Genomic DNA, 13,610 nt, shown 5'->3' with positions numbered 1-13,610 from the left:
GCGCCCTCTTCTGGAGTGTCTGAAGACAGCTACAGTGTACTTACATATAATAAATAAATAAATCTTAGAAAAAAATAAATAAATAAATAAAATAAAAAAAAGAAAATTAGTAACTATTTTTGGAGCTGGAAAAAGCGTTATCCTCTTAATAAAATAGTAACAAGGGGTTAAAAATGCAACTCATTTGGTAAGGTGCTTTTCTATCCCTGAGCTCCACCCACAGCACAGTACAGCACAGGTGTGGTATAACCCTAGCTCTCAGCAGGTGGAGGCCGGATGCTGAGAAGTAAAAAGTCAGAGACAGAGTGAGGGAGAGAGACAGAGACTGGCACGGATGGGTGAGTCAGGGAAACTCACTATGGCTCACACTAATCAAGAGCCTTAGGCAGGAGTGCCTTCAGCTTGATGCCAGTCTGGCCTATACAGCAAATATCCCAGCAGGGAGAGGGGGACGCGGAGAGAACAGAAGGACAGAGCATGGAGGGAAGCAGGAAAAAAAACTCTAGTAATGTCCCAATGCATAATGGCAAGAATATGGATGGTGAATGACTCACAGTCTGTGGCTGGACCTCGTTCATATTTTCTCTAGGTTTCTTCATGCTCTTCTGCACTGCTCTGAATTGTATTACTTACTACTCTTTGCCAAATTTTTTTCTTTCAGTAATTACTGAGGCCCTGTTAGGGGCTAGGCTCTCTTCCAGGCACTGAGGATTTAATATAATATAGTGTCTTGATTGCTCTTAAGTAGGGAAGACAAATACTAAAAACAGTTAACAAAAAAGTACTTCTCTTTGTAATACAGAAACAAGCACACAGCACTCTTACTTCTACTTCAAGGATGGTAAAGAAGAGTCAGACGATAGAGGCTGAGTGACTCCAAGAAGGGTGGGACGCCTGTTGGGAGAGGCCTCAGGAGGACACCAACAAACCTGAAGGAAGTGAGGCCATGCTGAAAACCATCCAGGGAGGAGACATAGGGATAAAAAGGCCTTGAGATGGTGTGGGCTCGGGAGGGGAAAGGCCAGGGAAAGGAGTGAGAGAGGATAGCGATGCCATAGACGCAGGGGGAAGCCAGGTCCTTGTCAGGAGTATGAACATCAAAGGTAGTATGGAAGCAATGAGGTCTAAAAGGTTAGTTTGCCTGCTGCATGGTAATAGATTCACTGAGGAGGGAAAGGAAAGGAAGCAGGAAAAACTGAGATCACCATCCAGGCAAAAAAAAAAAAGATGTCATCTAATGAGAATGTATTTTCATAGTTGATCCAATTTACGTGTTGGTAGACCAGTGTAAGGAGGAAATCAGAGAGAATTCCTAGGTTCTCTGCCCAAGCCATTGGGTAAATGCTGGCATCACTAACCAAGGGCGGAGCAGTGAAGAAACTTCTGAGTGAAAGAAATCAAGAGACAAATATTGCACATGTCTAACGTTAGATAACCACTAAACATTCTAGGCAAATATAAGACCACACCATATGCCTGCTGTCTTGGGGCCAGCTGGGATGTCTAAATATAATAGTTAAATGTTTTGGGACTACACGACATTTCCTAGGGGTGAGCCAGAGGGAAAAGTGAGGATACCTCTGAGATGAGCCACCATCAGGAAATAGGCAATAGAAGGGGAAAGGTCAAGGAGACACCCAAGAAACCAAGAGACATGGTTTCCTGTGGGAGACAGCAATCACATGACCAACACAACTAATGAGTGAGGCGGTCAAGAGCTGGATGTGCTGACACTGACACGGAGAAGAAAACCTATGTTCAATAGGAAATCAGAGGACGTCAGGACACAGTCATCCTTCCACGGTGCCTGGCTTTAGGGATGAGAGCCTGCCCATGGTTTCCCTACCATCTTGCTGCCCCGTGGCATAGAGTCAGCGTGTAACAAGTCCCTCAATGAGTATGAAATCTGAAAATTGTTAGTACTTCAAGTCAAGTAAGAAACCCAAACAAAAGCTGGGCTTGCGGGGCTGGAGAGATGGCTCAGTGGTCAAGAGCTCTTCCAAAGGTCCTGAGTTCAATTCCCAGCAACCACATGGTGGCTCACAACCATCTGTAAAAAGATCCAGCGCCCTCTTCTGGAGTGTCTGAAGACAGCTACAGTGTACTTACATATAATAAATAAATCTTTAAAAAAAAAAAAAAAGCTGGGCTTGCACGAGGCAGGGAAAATGTTATCTCAGAATTAGAGACCAGCCTGTCTACATAGCAAGTTTCAGGCCAGCCAGGACTACATGACACCCTGCTTCAAGTAGGGGAGGGGAGAGGAAGAAACTCAAATACAGAGCTTAAACACACCCACCCCGCTGTGCTCCAAGCCTGATGAAGCCAGCCTGGGAAGCAGCAGCACTTCCTCCTCTCCCTTACCCCGAAGCACACCTAGCTTCATCTCCTCCTCTCTAATCTAGGGACTGGCAGGCAAGTGCTCTCCCATTCAGCTCTACTTTAGTAAGTGACTGAACAAAAAGGAAAGACTTCCCTTCATAGTTGTCAATTTCCCAAAGATTATAAATGTAGCAGAAGTTAACAGAGAAATTTTGAACCTGTCATCTATGGAGCTTAGAAATAATTCAAAACAGTGCTCAAATTTAAACAAGATACCGTTTCAAACCCACTGTATTAGGATAGCCGCTGACTCCCCAAAATGGATAATTTGCCCTCCCTCAATGTAGGCTTTTTCCCTTAATAAACATCCAGCAATGGAAACATTTGTGGAGAAAACACAATGTCTAAAAAAGTCAAGTTTCAATATGAACTAACCAGTACCCCCTGAGCTCCTGTCTCTAGCTGCATATGAGGCAGAAGATGGCCTAGTCGGCCATCATTGGGAAGAGAGGCCCCTTGGTCTTGCAAACTTTATATGACCCAGCACAGGGGAAGGCCAGGGCCAAGNAGTGGGAGTGGGTGGGTAGGTGAAGGGGGGGGGGGGGGGGAGGGTATAGGGGACTTTCGGGATAGCATTTGAAATGTAAATAAAGAAAATATCTAATCAAAAAAAATGGGAAAAAAAAGTCAAGTTTCCTACCTGACATAATATCTTCTGCTAATTCCTTTTCTCTTTCGATTTTCCCCTCTAGAGTTGAAATGCAGAATTCATAGCCAGCAAGGGCAAATTCCTGTCTGGAAACAAGTATCGGTAGTCGGTCAGTCCTGCTCACCCGCGGCTCCTTTTCCCACTACAGCTCTGAGCACTATCAACAGGGAACTCTGTTTCTTTGGCTGTTGAGCTGCACTTCTCTTGGGTTTGTTTTAAAGTCATTGATTTAAGGGAAATTAATGGGTGGTGGCAACATTTTCATGACTGTGCGGCCATTAGTCTTTCTGTGTCTCCACATGGCAACCCCTGACCTTGAGGCTCAGGCTCCTGGACCTGAGGGTCCCAACTCTTACCATTATGCTCTTCTGGGAAACTCCGGGGCGTAACAAGTTCTCCCAAGCTGTTTTAATTTTGGTCTTTCCCCCATGGAAATCAAAATACCAGCTATAGCATAGGAAGGCTTGACACACATGCTAGACCCTGAGACGAACTGAGAAGATACATGGGCACCCAGACTGACACTGGATAGCTTCAACAGACATGTAGGGGAACATGGAGAAACTCCTTCTGTAACTCCAGATCCTGCTCTTCATGTAGGCTCTACCTTCTTGCCACAACTGACATTATAAAGCTCATGCCTTCTTCTCTCTGCTTTCCCAGAGGGATGTAATGACCCACTCTTCTACTTTATCCTCAGAGCAAACATCTTCCTCCAGTCCCAAACCTTGGTAGAAGAGACAGCTCCAGCCTCACAGCAAGGGAGGCTACCAACAAGATGACTCTGTCAGAGTAAAACGCCTACAAATAGCTTCCTATGTCAACATTTTTCCTCCAGTACCAGGGCCTCATACATGCTAGTAAGAGCCCTCAGTCAGCATCTCTAAGCCCTATAGCCTGGCAATGTGTTCTTTTATCTCATACTTCCCTTAATAAGACATGAAAAGAGTAGAGTAACTTAGGTAATAATTACTAATAGGTTCTATAAAAGCTTGTGGGTGTGAATGTCTTCTCAGCACGTGAGTTCCCTGCTTGTCAGAAGCCTTGAGACATCGTTAACATTTAGTCCTGTATGACATTACTCTCAAGAAGAGCGTCCCCAGCTGCAATGTTCTCTGGCATCAGCCAAACTCGAAGTTCAAGATCTAAATTGAGAGCTATGTTGTGCTGTGTGTCTGTAATACAGGTTAACCTGGGTAGAGAATGAGCTCTATCTCAAAAAGGAGAAGGCATGAAGTCAGAGACCCACAGAGCCCCAGCCTAAGTAGGTGCTGAAGAAAACAGTGTTGTTGACTACAACAGGGGCCAGGGCTGGGATCTCCTAGCCTCAAAGTGCAACTTTTCTGAACAGCACCCAGCTTAGTGTCATCCAATCTCTGGCATTAACTTCTGCAGCAGCTAAAAATCTAAAGGAAACCATTCTTTTGTTTTGTTCTTTTTTGCCTTTGTTTTTTCGAGACAGGGTTTCTCTGTGTAGCCCTGGCTGTCCTGGAACTCACTTTGTAGACCAGGCTGGCCCCAAACTCAGAAATCCGCCTGCCTCTGCCTCCCGAGTGCTGGGATTAAAGGCATGCGCCACCATGTCCGGCTAGGAAACCATTCTTACTTCTCTCCCTAAACCCCTGCCAAAACAGAACTCTCCAGAGACATTCCCAATTTATATACCACGTATTCCCCCTTTGAATTCTACCTAGAGACAAAAAGGAATGGAAGGCCATGCCAGGGGACAGCGCCTTCAGACTGGCCTTGTAGGTAAACATGTGGAGCCTTTTCTTGACTGATTGATTACCTATACAGGTGGTGCCTACACCAGGTGGCTGTGTGGAGCCAGCCAGTAAGCAGTGTTCCTTCATGGCTTCTGTTCTAGTTCCTGCCTCCAGGTTCCTGTCATGACTTCCCTCAGTGCTGTGTATGACTCACAAGTTGTAAAATAAGCCCTTTCCTCCCCAAGTTACTTTTGGAAATGGTGTTTTACTACTGCAAAAGAAACCCTAAGAACTGATCTGACCATGTGTTGGGGGCAATCACAGAAGGACGTGTGAACTCTAAGCTGGGAAAGCCATTCAGTGCTCAGGGCTTAATGGGTTGTTGTCGATGAGAAGACAGGAATGCTGTAAAGTTGCAAATGGAGGCAGACTGGCTTGTGAAGTTTGAGGGAAAAAATGACTATCAGGGCCATTCACGTGTTTTCTATTAACAATCTTGGTTTCTCATCAGCTGGAGCTGAAACAACAACTATGATTAACAAGAAACCAGCACCTCTGAAGTGAAACCTTTGCTTTGCTGAGACAATCAATGCTCCTTAGCTGAAGCTGAGAAATAAAGGTGATTTAATAGCAGCATCATTAAGAGGAAATATTCTAGGACTATGTCCTGAGGTCAACACACAGAGCTGTGGTACAGAGGGAGCCAAGGGAGCGTCTCACGCTGACAGACAGCCAAGCTTGGTGATGTGAGAGTCACCCTGGTGGGACTGGTTTTAAACACATGAAGGGGGGCCATGAGTTGCAGCTGAGGCTGGCTACTCTGACAGGGTGGTGTCCCTGAAGAGAGTCCAAGCACAATGGTCAAAGTACAGCTCAGTTGCAGGGGAGGCCCCAGCATACTGGAGACTAGTGTCACAGGACACTGCCGAGGACAGGAGCACATGTGGGGTGGAACTGGCCTGAGCCTATAAGCCATGTATGAAGTGAAGGAGAGCCAGAGAACCAGACTGCCCGAGCACGAGGAGGAGCTTGAATCTGATATAAGAGCTATTTATACCTCTGAGAAGAATTGGGTTCTACTTTGATCCTAACTGTGCCCTGGATCTTCCCTCTTAGAATAGAAAGGATGGGACTTACTTTGGTTTTACAGAAGCCCACAGCTGGATATTTTAAAGAGACTGAATTTTAAAGTGTTTGAATTTTTTTTTTTAAAAGACTTTGGGACTTTTAGAAGTTATATTATGTTTTAGGCTGGGTGTAGTGGCACACACCTTTAATCCCATCACTCAAAAGGCAGGCAGATGCATCTCTGTGAATTGGAGGCCAGCCTGCTCTTCACAGTGAGTACCAGGACAGCTAGGACTATGTAGAGACCTTGTCTCAAAACAAAACAAAAACACAAAAACAAAAAACATGTTTTATTTTGTGATATTAAACATCTTGGGGACAAGTGTGAAGGGAAAGGCTAGTGACATGTTTCTGTGTCAAGGTGACAAGGGGTCAATCAAGCTATCTAGTTTTTAATCAACATGACACATGCTAGAGTCAAAGAGGGACTGTCAGATGAGGAAATGCCTCATTAGATTAGCCTGTAAGCAAGCCTATGGGGACATTTTTTTGGTGTATGATCATGTGGAAGAGCCTAGCCTACTGTGTGTGTTGTGACCCTGGGCAAATAGTCCTGGGGTGTATAAGAAAACAAACGAAGCAAGCTAAGAAGAGCAAGCCAGCAGTCATCATTCCCCCACGGCTTCTGCCTCATTCCTGCCTTACTCTCTACCGTGTCTTCCCAACAGACTGTATCCATCACAGGAAGGAAACCCAAGACCAGGCTCCTTCAGGCCTCATGGGGTTCTAGCTTCCCGCAACAGCCACACTGTTTCCAAAGCCTTCATGCAGCTAATCATTTCTTCTTCTTTATAAGAATTTAGGGTTAAACGTTTTGTGAGTTGGTTGCTGTCCCTTTTGCTCTACTGGGGTTTCTGCATGGCTACAGGAGCTGGTCTCTTCAGGTTCCATGTCCCCAGTGCTGTGAGTCACAGCTAAGGTCACCCCCATTGATTCTTGGGTGCCTCCCTTATCCCAGGTCTCTGTCTTGTCCTAGGAATGTCCCCTACCTCTCCACCCCCATCAGTTACAGATTTCCATTCATTCTCATGTCCATCTGGCCATGCCTCCTGTCCCTCCCCTTATCTGATCTTGAAATAACCCCCCCATTCCCTCCCAAAGCCCTTTCCCACAGGGGATGGAGCAGAGATTGAGGGAATGGCCAACCAATTAAGCAGCACAAACTGAGACCATGGGCAATAACCAATCCCTCACACCATTATATTGATACTCTGTTATGTGTGCAGACAGGAGTATGTTGTCCCGAGAGGCTCCACACAGTAGCCGACTCAGACAGAATACAGACACCTACAGCCAAACAGTGGATAGAGCTTGGGGACTCTTATGGAAGAACAGAGGAAGAATTGCAGGCCCCAAAAAGGACAGGAACTCCACAGGAAGATCAACAGTCAACTAACCTGGACACTTGCGGCTCTCAGGGTCTGAACCACCAACCCATGGGGCTGGGCCTAGGCTTCCCCATACTTATGTGGCAGATGTAAAGCTTGGTTCTAAACATCTGAAATGGGGTCATGTGGGTCCTGAACAACTGGAATGGGGACTATGCCAAAAGCTGTTGCCTGTATGTGGGATATGTTCTTTTAACTGGGCTGTCTTGTCTGGCCTCAGTGGAGAGGAGAGCCTAGCGTCACAGAGATTTCAAGTGCCAAGACTGGAGGGTATGATACCCAGGAGGGCCCTACCTGCTGGCCGGGAGGGGATGGGGAAAGGGCTGTGGGAGGGAGTAACTGGGAGAGGGGCAGTAAACTTTTTTTTTTTTTTACTTATTTAATAAGTAATAATAAATAAGTAAAAAAATAAAGTTTGAAAAAATTGTGTCAAAAATTCATAATGTACACACTTTTAATCCCAGCACTCAGGAGTCAGAGACAAGTGTAAGTTCAGGGCCAGCCTGGTCTACATAGTAAGTTCTAGGATAGCCAGGGCAACATGGAGAAGCCCTGTCTCAAAAATAACATCTGGAATCTAGTAAGGAAATAAATAAACAGAATTCAAATGTATCTACTATTTTAAACGAGCACTTCTAACTTACATGTCCAGTGCTGGTTTACAGGGGATTCCACTAGGATCCTCCCAGGGACCTGGCAGGGGCTTCAGGTGTGGGCTGCATACTGAAGGACTGCCTTACTGTGAGCTCACACTCTCTGTTCCCACATGTTCCCAGCCAGTCTCTCCCCTTTCTGCTCTTTTCACTCTGAGTGCATGAGTGTGTATGTGCGTGTTTGTGGTGTGACCCTCCTTCCTCTGTCCTCATTTCTGTTCCCATGTGCCTGCCTCTACCCCTTCTCTAGGCCCCGGCTCCCATCTAGTCCCCAATAAACCCCTTTATACTAATCTACTGCATGGTATAATTACTCAGAGGCACCCTGGCATGAGCCCACCAGTTACCTCCTTGCCACATTATATTTCATAACATCCAGACTTCCCTCTACCTCTAACTATATCCCCCTCCAAAATCCTACAGATGATTATTCCCAAGTGCTCTGAAAACCTTTAACAACTGATTCCTTTTATAGCCACTTGTGCTGGGTTAGTTTCATGTCAGCTAGATATAAGCTAGCGTCATCTGAGAGGAAGGACCCTCAACTGAGAGAATGTTCCATAAGGTGGGGCTGTAGACAGCTGTAGGGCATTTTCTTGATCAGTGACTAGCATGGCTGGTGCCTGTGGTCTGGGGTGCTGTGAGAAAGCTGAGCAGGCCTCTGCTGTCTGTTCCGAGTTCCTGTCCTGACTGCCCTCTTTATATATACAAACCACATAATCCCTTTCCTCCCCAAGTTGCTTTTGGTCTTAATGCTTTATCACAGCAAAAGAAACCCTAAGACATCAGTTATTTCTGGAATGAATAAAGAGATAACCCAGAAGTAATTATCACCATTTCTCCTCATACTTCTTCCTCTGCTGGTGGAGTGGTTTGAGTGTATTATCCTCAAGTTTTGTTTTGTTTTGTTTTTGTTTTTCAAGACAGGGTTTCTCTGTGTAGTCCTGGCTGATCCTGGAACTCACTCTGCAGACCAGNCTGGCCTCGAACTTAGAAATCCACCTGCCTCTGCCTCCCAAGTGCTGGGATTGAAGGAGTGCGCCACCACGCCCAGCTTATCCTGAAGGGTTTTTATACTGGTCCCTTTGCTTCTAGGGAGAGTTAACTACAGTTCTGACTCTATTTCCCTTCTGATTTCAAGCAAGAATCAAATACTTGATTAACTACCACAGTTCAGTTACAGGGATGAGGGCTTTGTTCCACTTAGGTAAATGAAAACCTAAAAGAGGAAACTGCAAACAGCTGAGAAATGCAACGCTTTGGGTGTGGCACTTGAGTGTGGCATGTGATCTCTGGAGACCTAGATGACTGACAGGTAAATTAAGATTAAGGTCTGAGTTTCCTGCTCATCATTCTTCTACCTGACCACTACTATACCTATATTCTGATCATACTTACTTATTCTGAGCAGCATAGATGTTGGCCAGTTTCAGAGAGATTTCAATTATTGCATTGTCTTCCTGTTGGGATAATTAAAAAAAAAGAAAGAAAATTCATGAGAAGTAAAAATTTCTTACAGAGTATTTTCAACTTCTATAATGAATTCTGCCTGAAAGGCAGCCTTTCACCTTTTAAAGGAATTAACCAGCTATGAATTCTTTAGCAATCATTACTGAGAATTAGTGAAATACTAGCTATTTTTATATAGGTCTGGGGGTGAAACAGCCACCTTTTTGGTCAAAGTACATATGTGCTGGGCTTGGGGTGAGGAGTATCCTGGTTGTTTTTTCTTTTTTTTGTTTTTTATGGAACGCTTCATGAATTTGTGTGTCATCCTTGCGCAGGGGCCATGCTAAGCTTCTCTGTATCTTTCCAATTTTAGTATATGTGCTGCCGAAGCGAGCACCCTGGTTGGTTTTTTTGTCAACTAAATACAAGCGATAGTCACCTAGGAAGACAAACCTCAATTATGAAAAATGGTTGTAGATCAGGTTACAGGCAAGTAGGAAGCACTTTCGAGATTAATGACTAACGTGGGAGGACCCAGCTCATGGGTGAGCGGTGTCTCGCCTGGGCAGGTGAGATTGGGTGGTATCAGAACATAGGCTGAGTTAGCCACAGGAAGCCAGCCACAGGAGTGAGCCAGTAAGCAGCATTTCTCCATGGCCTATGTTTCAATTCCTCCTGCCAGACACCTGCCTAGAGTTCCTACCCACCTGCCTAAAGTTCGTACCCTGACTTCCCTCCGTGATGGACCATCACCAAAAAGTCTAAGATGAAATAAACCCTTTCTCCCCCGAGTTACCTTTGGTGTTTTATTACAGCAACAGAAACTCCAAGAGGGAGTTTTCATTTTATGAACTGCTTTGATGAGGGGTAACACTTAGTTGATGTCCTTACCTGCTTCATGCCTCCTCCAAGCAGATAACTCATCGTTGCTTTAAAAAGCTGTTCTGCCTAAAAGCATAAAGATTTTCTTTAAACCATCTACATATGACTCTTAATTTAGGTAACAATTTAATGTGAGTGTGTGCATGCATGCATGTACCCGTGTGGAGCACTGAGATTTTTATAAAGGGACCAAATGATGAGGTCCTCACATCCTCTGCATACCTTAAAGTACCCTGTGATGAGTGAAAACTAACTTCAACAGATCAATCAACTGAACCAACGTGACAGACCGAAAACTGTTCCTAATATACACCCCATCAATTAAGCTGTTTAAATACCCTCAATTTTTGAATCAACCTTCCTTACAGTGAGGGATCATAGCATGAATTTAAGTTCTGGCTAACACTAACAGGCAGAGAGATCATCAACCCCTTTAAGACATTTTATAAGGATGTCTCTTGCACTTCAATTTCTCCTCTCCCTTCTTATAGGCCGGAGGGGATCAGCTCCCTCAGGCAGATGAAGACTTACCTTAATATGAACAGAGATGCCTAACAGTCTTTGACATACACGCGGGCTAATCAATTAAAAAGAAACACAGCTGCACCTTCAGCCACTGCCATTTTAGGGACCTTTCTGAGGAAGTAGCATACACCCTTAGTCAGTTCCCCTGAGGCATTACCAATTCAAGATGTTACAAAGCAATTGACTTACATTTTCAAGCTGCCCTCGTATAAATGCTAAGTTGGCCATCTGAAAGCAAATTATAAATGGCTGTTCAGTTCAGAGTGCTGCGCTTACACAGATTTACAACTTTTAAGTGGAAAACTCTTCCCTGTTTTCACAATCTTAAAAAAAAAGTTCAGAACAGAGAAAACGCCACCCGTTAATCTGCTAGAAGTACAGCAATAGTGAAAGACGCACACGGTTTATTTTATATATTCTGTTAAAAGGAAACTGAATCCAGATCACCAATGAAAATCACAAAGCTATTTGTTTCTTTATGGTTTGAAATTATAAGTGACCCTGTGGAGGGTACAAAAATTAAAGCAAGAGAAAACCTAGAAACAAACACCTTCAGGACATCATGGCAGTCAGGAAGATAAATCAGCAAGAACACTTTCTCAGCACGCACCCTTCCTCAATAGCTAGACTGGTTAGAGCAGTTACCAGGTCGTAAGTGTACGTGATGGCCTTCCTGTTGTCACTCTCATACGCAAGGCGAAGAGCATCATGCAAAATCAGCTCGGCCGCTTCCGGCTCGTCTTTCATGATGCTCAACTAGAGAGAGAAGACAAAGGAAACATTACCCGAGATGTAAGGAGGCGGCTGCACTCTGCTGCAGAGCAGACACGTCATAAAACGCACTAATTCCTGGCTATGTCCAGGTACCATGTCCACACAGCTGACAGGAACACTAGCCTCCCTTGTCACAGGAGGAATGTGAGCCATCTTTGTTTTTCCTTCAGAGACAGAGACCTCCTGACCCAAGAGATCCACCTGCCTCGGCCTCCTGAGTGTGGCAGTTAAAGGCATGGACCACCACACCCGGCACTTTGTTCCTACCGAAGCTGTTCGCCTTTTTTTTTTTTTTTCCCCCTTCTTCTTCTCTTCCTGAAGATTACAGGGAATCAATCAGGTAGGACAAGTAGGCGTGATTAAAACTCACGAAAAGAGGAAGAAAAACATCACAGAAGAATGATAAGAGGAATCTGAACCGTGTTCAAGAAAATGAGAGTAAAACTGAGGTAAAGTGACTAAGGAGTTAACCACGTAACAAAATGGACAGAGAATCACAGTTCTTGCCACAGGAGGATGAGACAGCTGGCTTAGATCACTTCCAGCCCTGCAGCCCCTAACTGGGGGGTTGTGTTTTCTCACAGGTACAGGGAGAAGTCACTCAGCTGTCACACAAGAAGGCACTACAATATGATTTACATTTTCAAGCCATCACTCAGGTTGCTGCATGGAGAAAGGACTGCAGTTGGGGCAAGAGAACAGGACCTGTGTGAGGAAAACTAGGGAAAAAGAGGGCGGGTGATTGGAGAAGTGTTCTGGATTTGATGGCAACTGTGTTTATTGCTGTGTAACTGGGAATTATTAACAACACACTTTAAGAACCATTATGATTTTTTTCTTTCTTTCTTTCTTTCTTTCTTTTTTTTTTTTTTTTTTTTTTGAGACAGGGTTTCTCTGTGTAACAGAATCCTGGCTGTCCTGGGCTTGCTTTGTAGAGCAAGCTGGTTTCAAACACACAGGGGCCCGCCTGAGGAACCACTAAGATTTTTTTAGGCTTAATTATTTTAGGTGGTAGAGAGAACACTGTTAAAGACATATTTTGGGGGAAGGAATTTAAGAAAAAGTGCTTAGTCCGGGGCATGCTAAATCTGAGAGATAGCTGTGGCCCTGCAATAAAGACAGCATGTCAATGACACACTGCAGTCTGTGAACACAAATCTGGACCTTGTTGGCATTAAGTCGATATTGAACCCGTTAGAAGCGAAGGAATAAACCTGGGGGGGAGGGAGAGGGATGTGGAGAAACAGATTTAGACGCAAACCAATAGGCATAAACGATATTAAATTGCATTTTCGGGACGTCATACATAGTCTATGCACAAAACGTCATTTAGCCTGGAGGTTAGCTGATTAAAGCCACCCCCGCAAAACATCCTCAATCAATACGTTTGGACAAAATAAATAAATACATACATACATAAGGGAAATGTGAGGGTGCCGTCTGCACCTGCACTCACAACTGCAGTGGTTCTGCTGCAGGATTCGCTCTGGACCAGTCTGGATGGCTCCCAACCTTTCACCCAGGGCCAATCCATCCAGGCCTCGGGAAATCGGAGCGGAGAGCGCGCGCACCCGGTCGAGCCCCTCACCTTGGCTTGCTTCAGCAGCTGGATGATCTCGGCCTCCGCCTCGTCTGTCTCGTCCTCTCCCGACTGTTCTGCCGTCGCCGCGGGGCGCGAGAACCAGGCGAGAGCTGCGAGAAGCGGCTCAGAGGTCACCGGGACCGGCCGGTGCCCGCGTCCCCGCCCCCGCCGGGCCGGCCCCGCCCGGAGCGCACCGCTCACCTGCCAACAGCGGCAGCACCCCGTGCCCCCGCGCCGGCGCGCCTCGGGTCCTCAGCCGCTCCGCGCCCGGCCCCGCGTCGCCCGCCCGCTCCGGCAGCAGGCGCGCCGTACAGCCCCCGCACCGCCGGCCCGCGGCCCGCAGCAGGGTTCGACCCAGACGCCAGCGAAGCAACCGGAACATGCCGACGGGTCCTCCCTCGGAGCTCCACCAGCCGCGGCTGGCCCGGGACACCCCGCCAGGCCGCATGCGCGATGACGCGTGCTGACGTCACGCCGCCCCCGCCCCGCCCC

At 46.0% G+C, this 13,610-nt stretch overlaps 1 protein-coding gene and 1 non-coding gene across 3 annotated transcripts in view; both read right to left on the bottom strand.

Moving 5' to 3' along the window:
* Ttc19 (tetratricopeptide repeat domain 19) overlaps positions 1-13,549 on the bottom strand; it is a 33,917-nt gene extending 20,368 nt beyond the window's left edge. Inside the window, exons 1-7 of one of the 2 annotated variants that reach the window (XM_021212461.2) lie at positions 13,320-13,549; positions 13,125-13,228; positions 11,408-11,518; positions 10,952-10,990; positions 10,247-10,303; positions 9,305-9,366; positions 3,023-3,117 (exon numbers count right to left, since the gene is read on the bottom strand). In XM_021212461.2, the coding sequence (XP_021068120.1) occupies positions 3,023-3,117; positions 9,305-9,366; positions 10,247-10,303; positions 10,952-10,990; positions 11,408-11,518; positions 13,125-13,228; positions 13,320-13,500 (649 nt within the window). In that variant the 5' untranslated portion in view covers positions 13,501-13,549. The remainder of the gene's footprint in view (positions 1-3,022; positions 3,118-9,304; positions 9,367-10,246; positions 10,304-10,951; positions 10,991-11,407; positions 11,519-13,124; positions 13,229-13,319) is intronic. The other variant, XM_021212463.2, reaches the window with a different exon arrangement.
* On the bottom strand, positions 9,646-9,752 carry LOC115065476. Its single transcript, XR_003845254.1, has one exon. It is a non-coding gene; the product is annotated as a U6 spliceosomal RNA (small nuclear RNA).
* Positions 13,550-13,610: the final 61 nt, after the last annotated feature.

Source organism: Mus pahari, chromosome 14, assembly GCF_900095145.1.
Source record: "Mus pahari chromosome 14, PAHARI_EIJ_v1.1, whole genome shotgun sequence".
NCBI lineage: Eukaryota > Metazoa > Chordata > Mammalia > Rodentia > Muridae > Mus > Mus pahari.
This window is presented reverse-complemented; position numbering and strand designations above follow the sequence as displayed.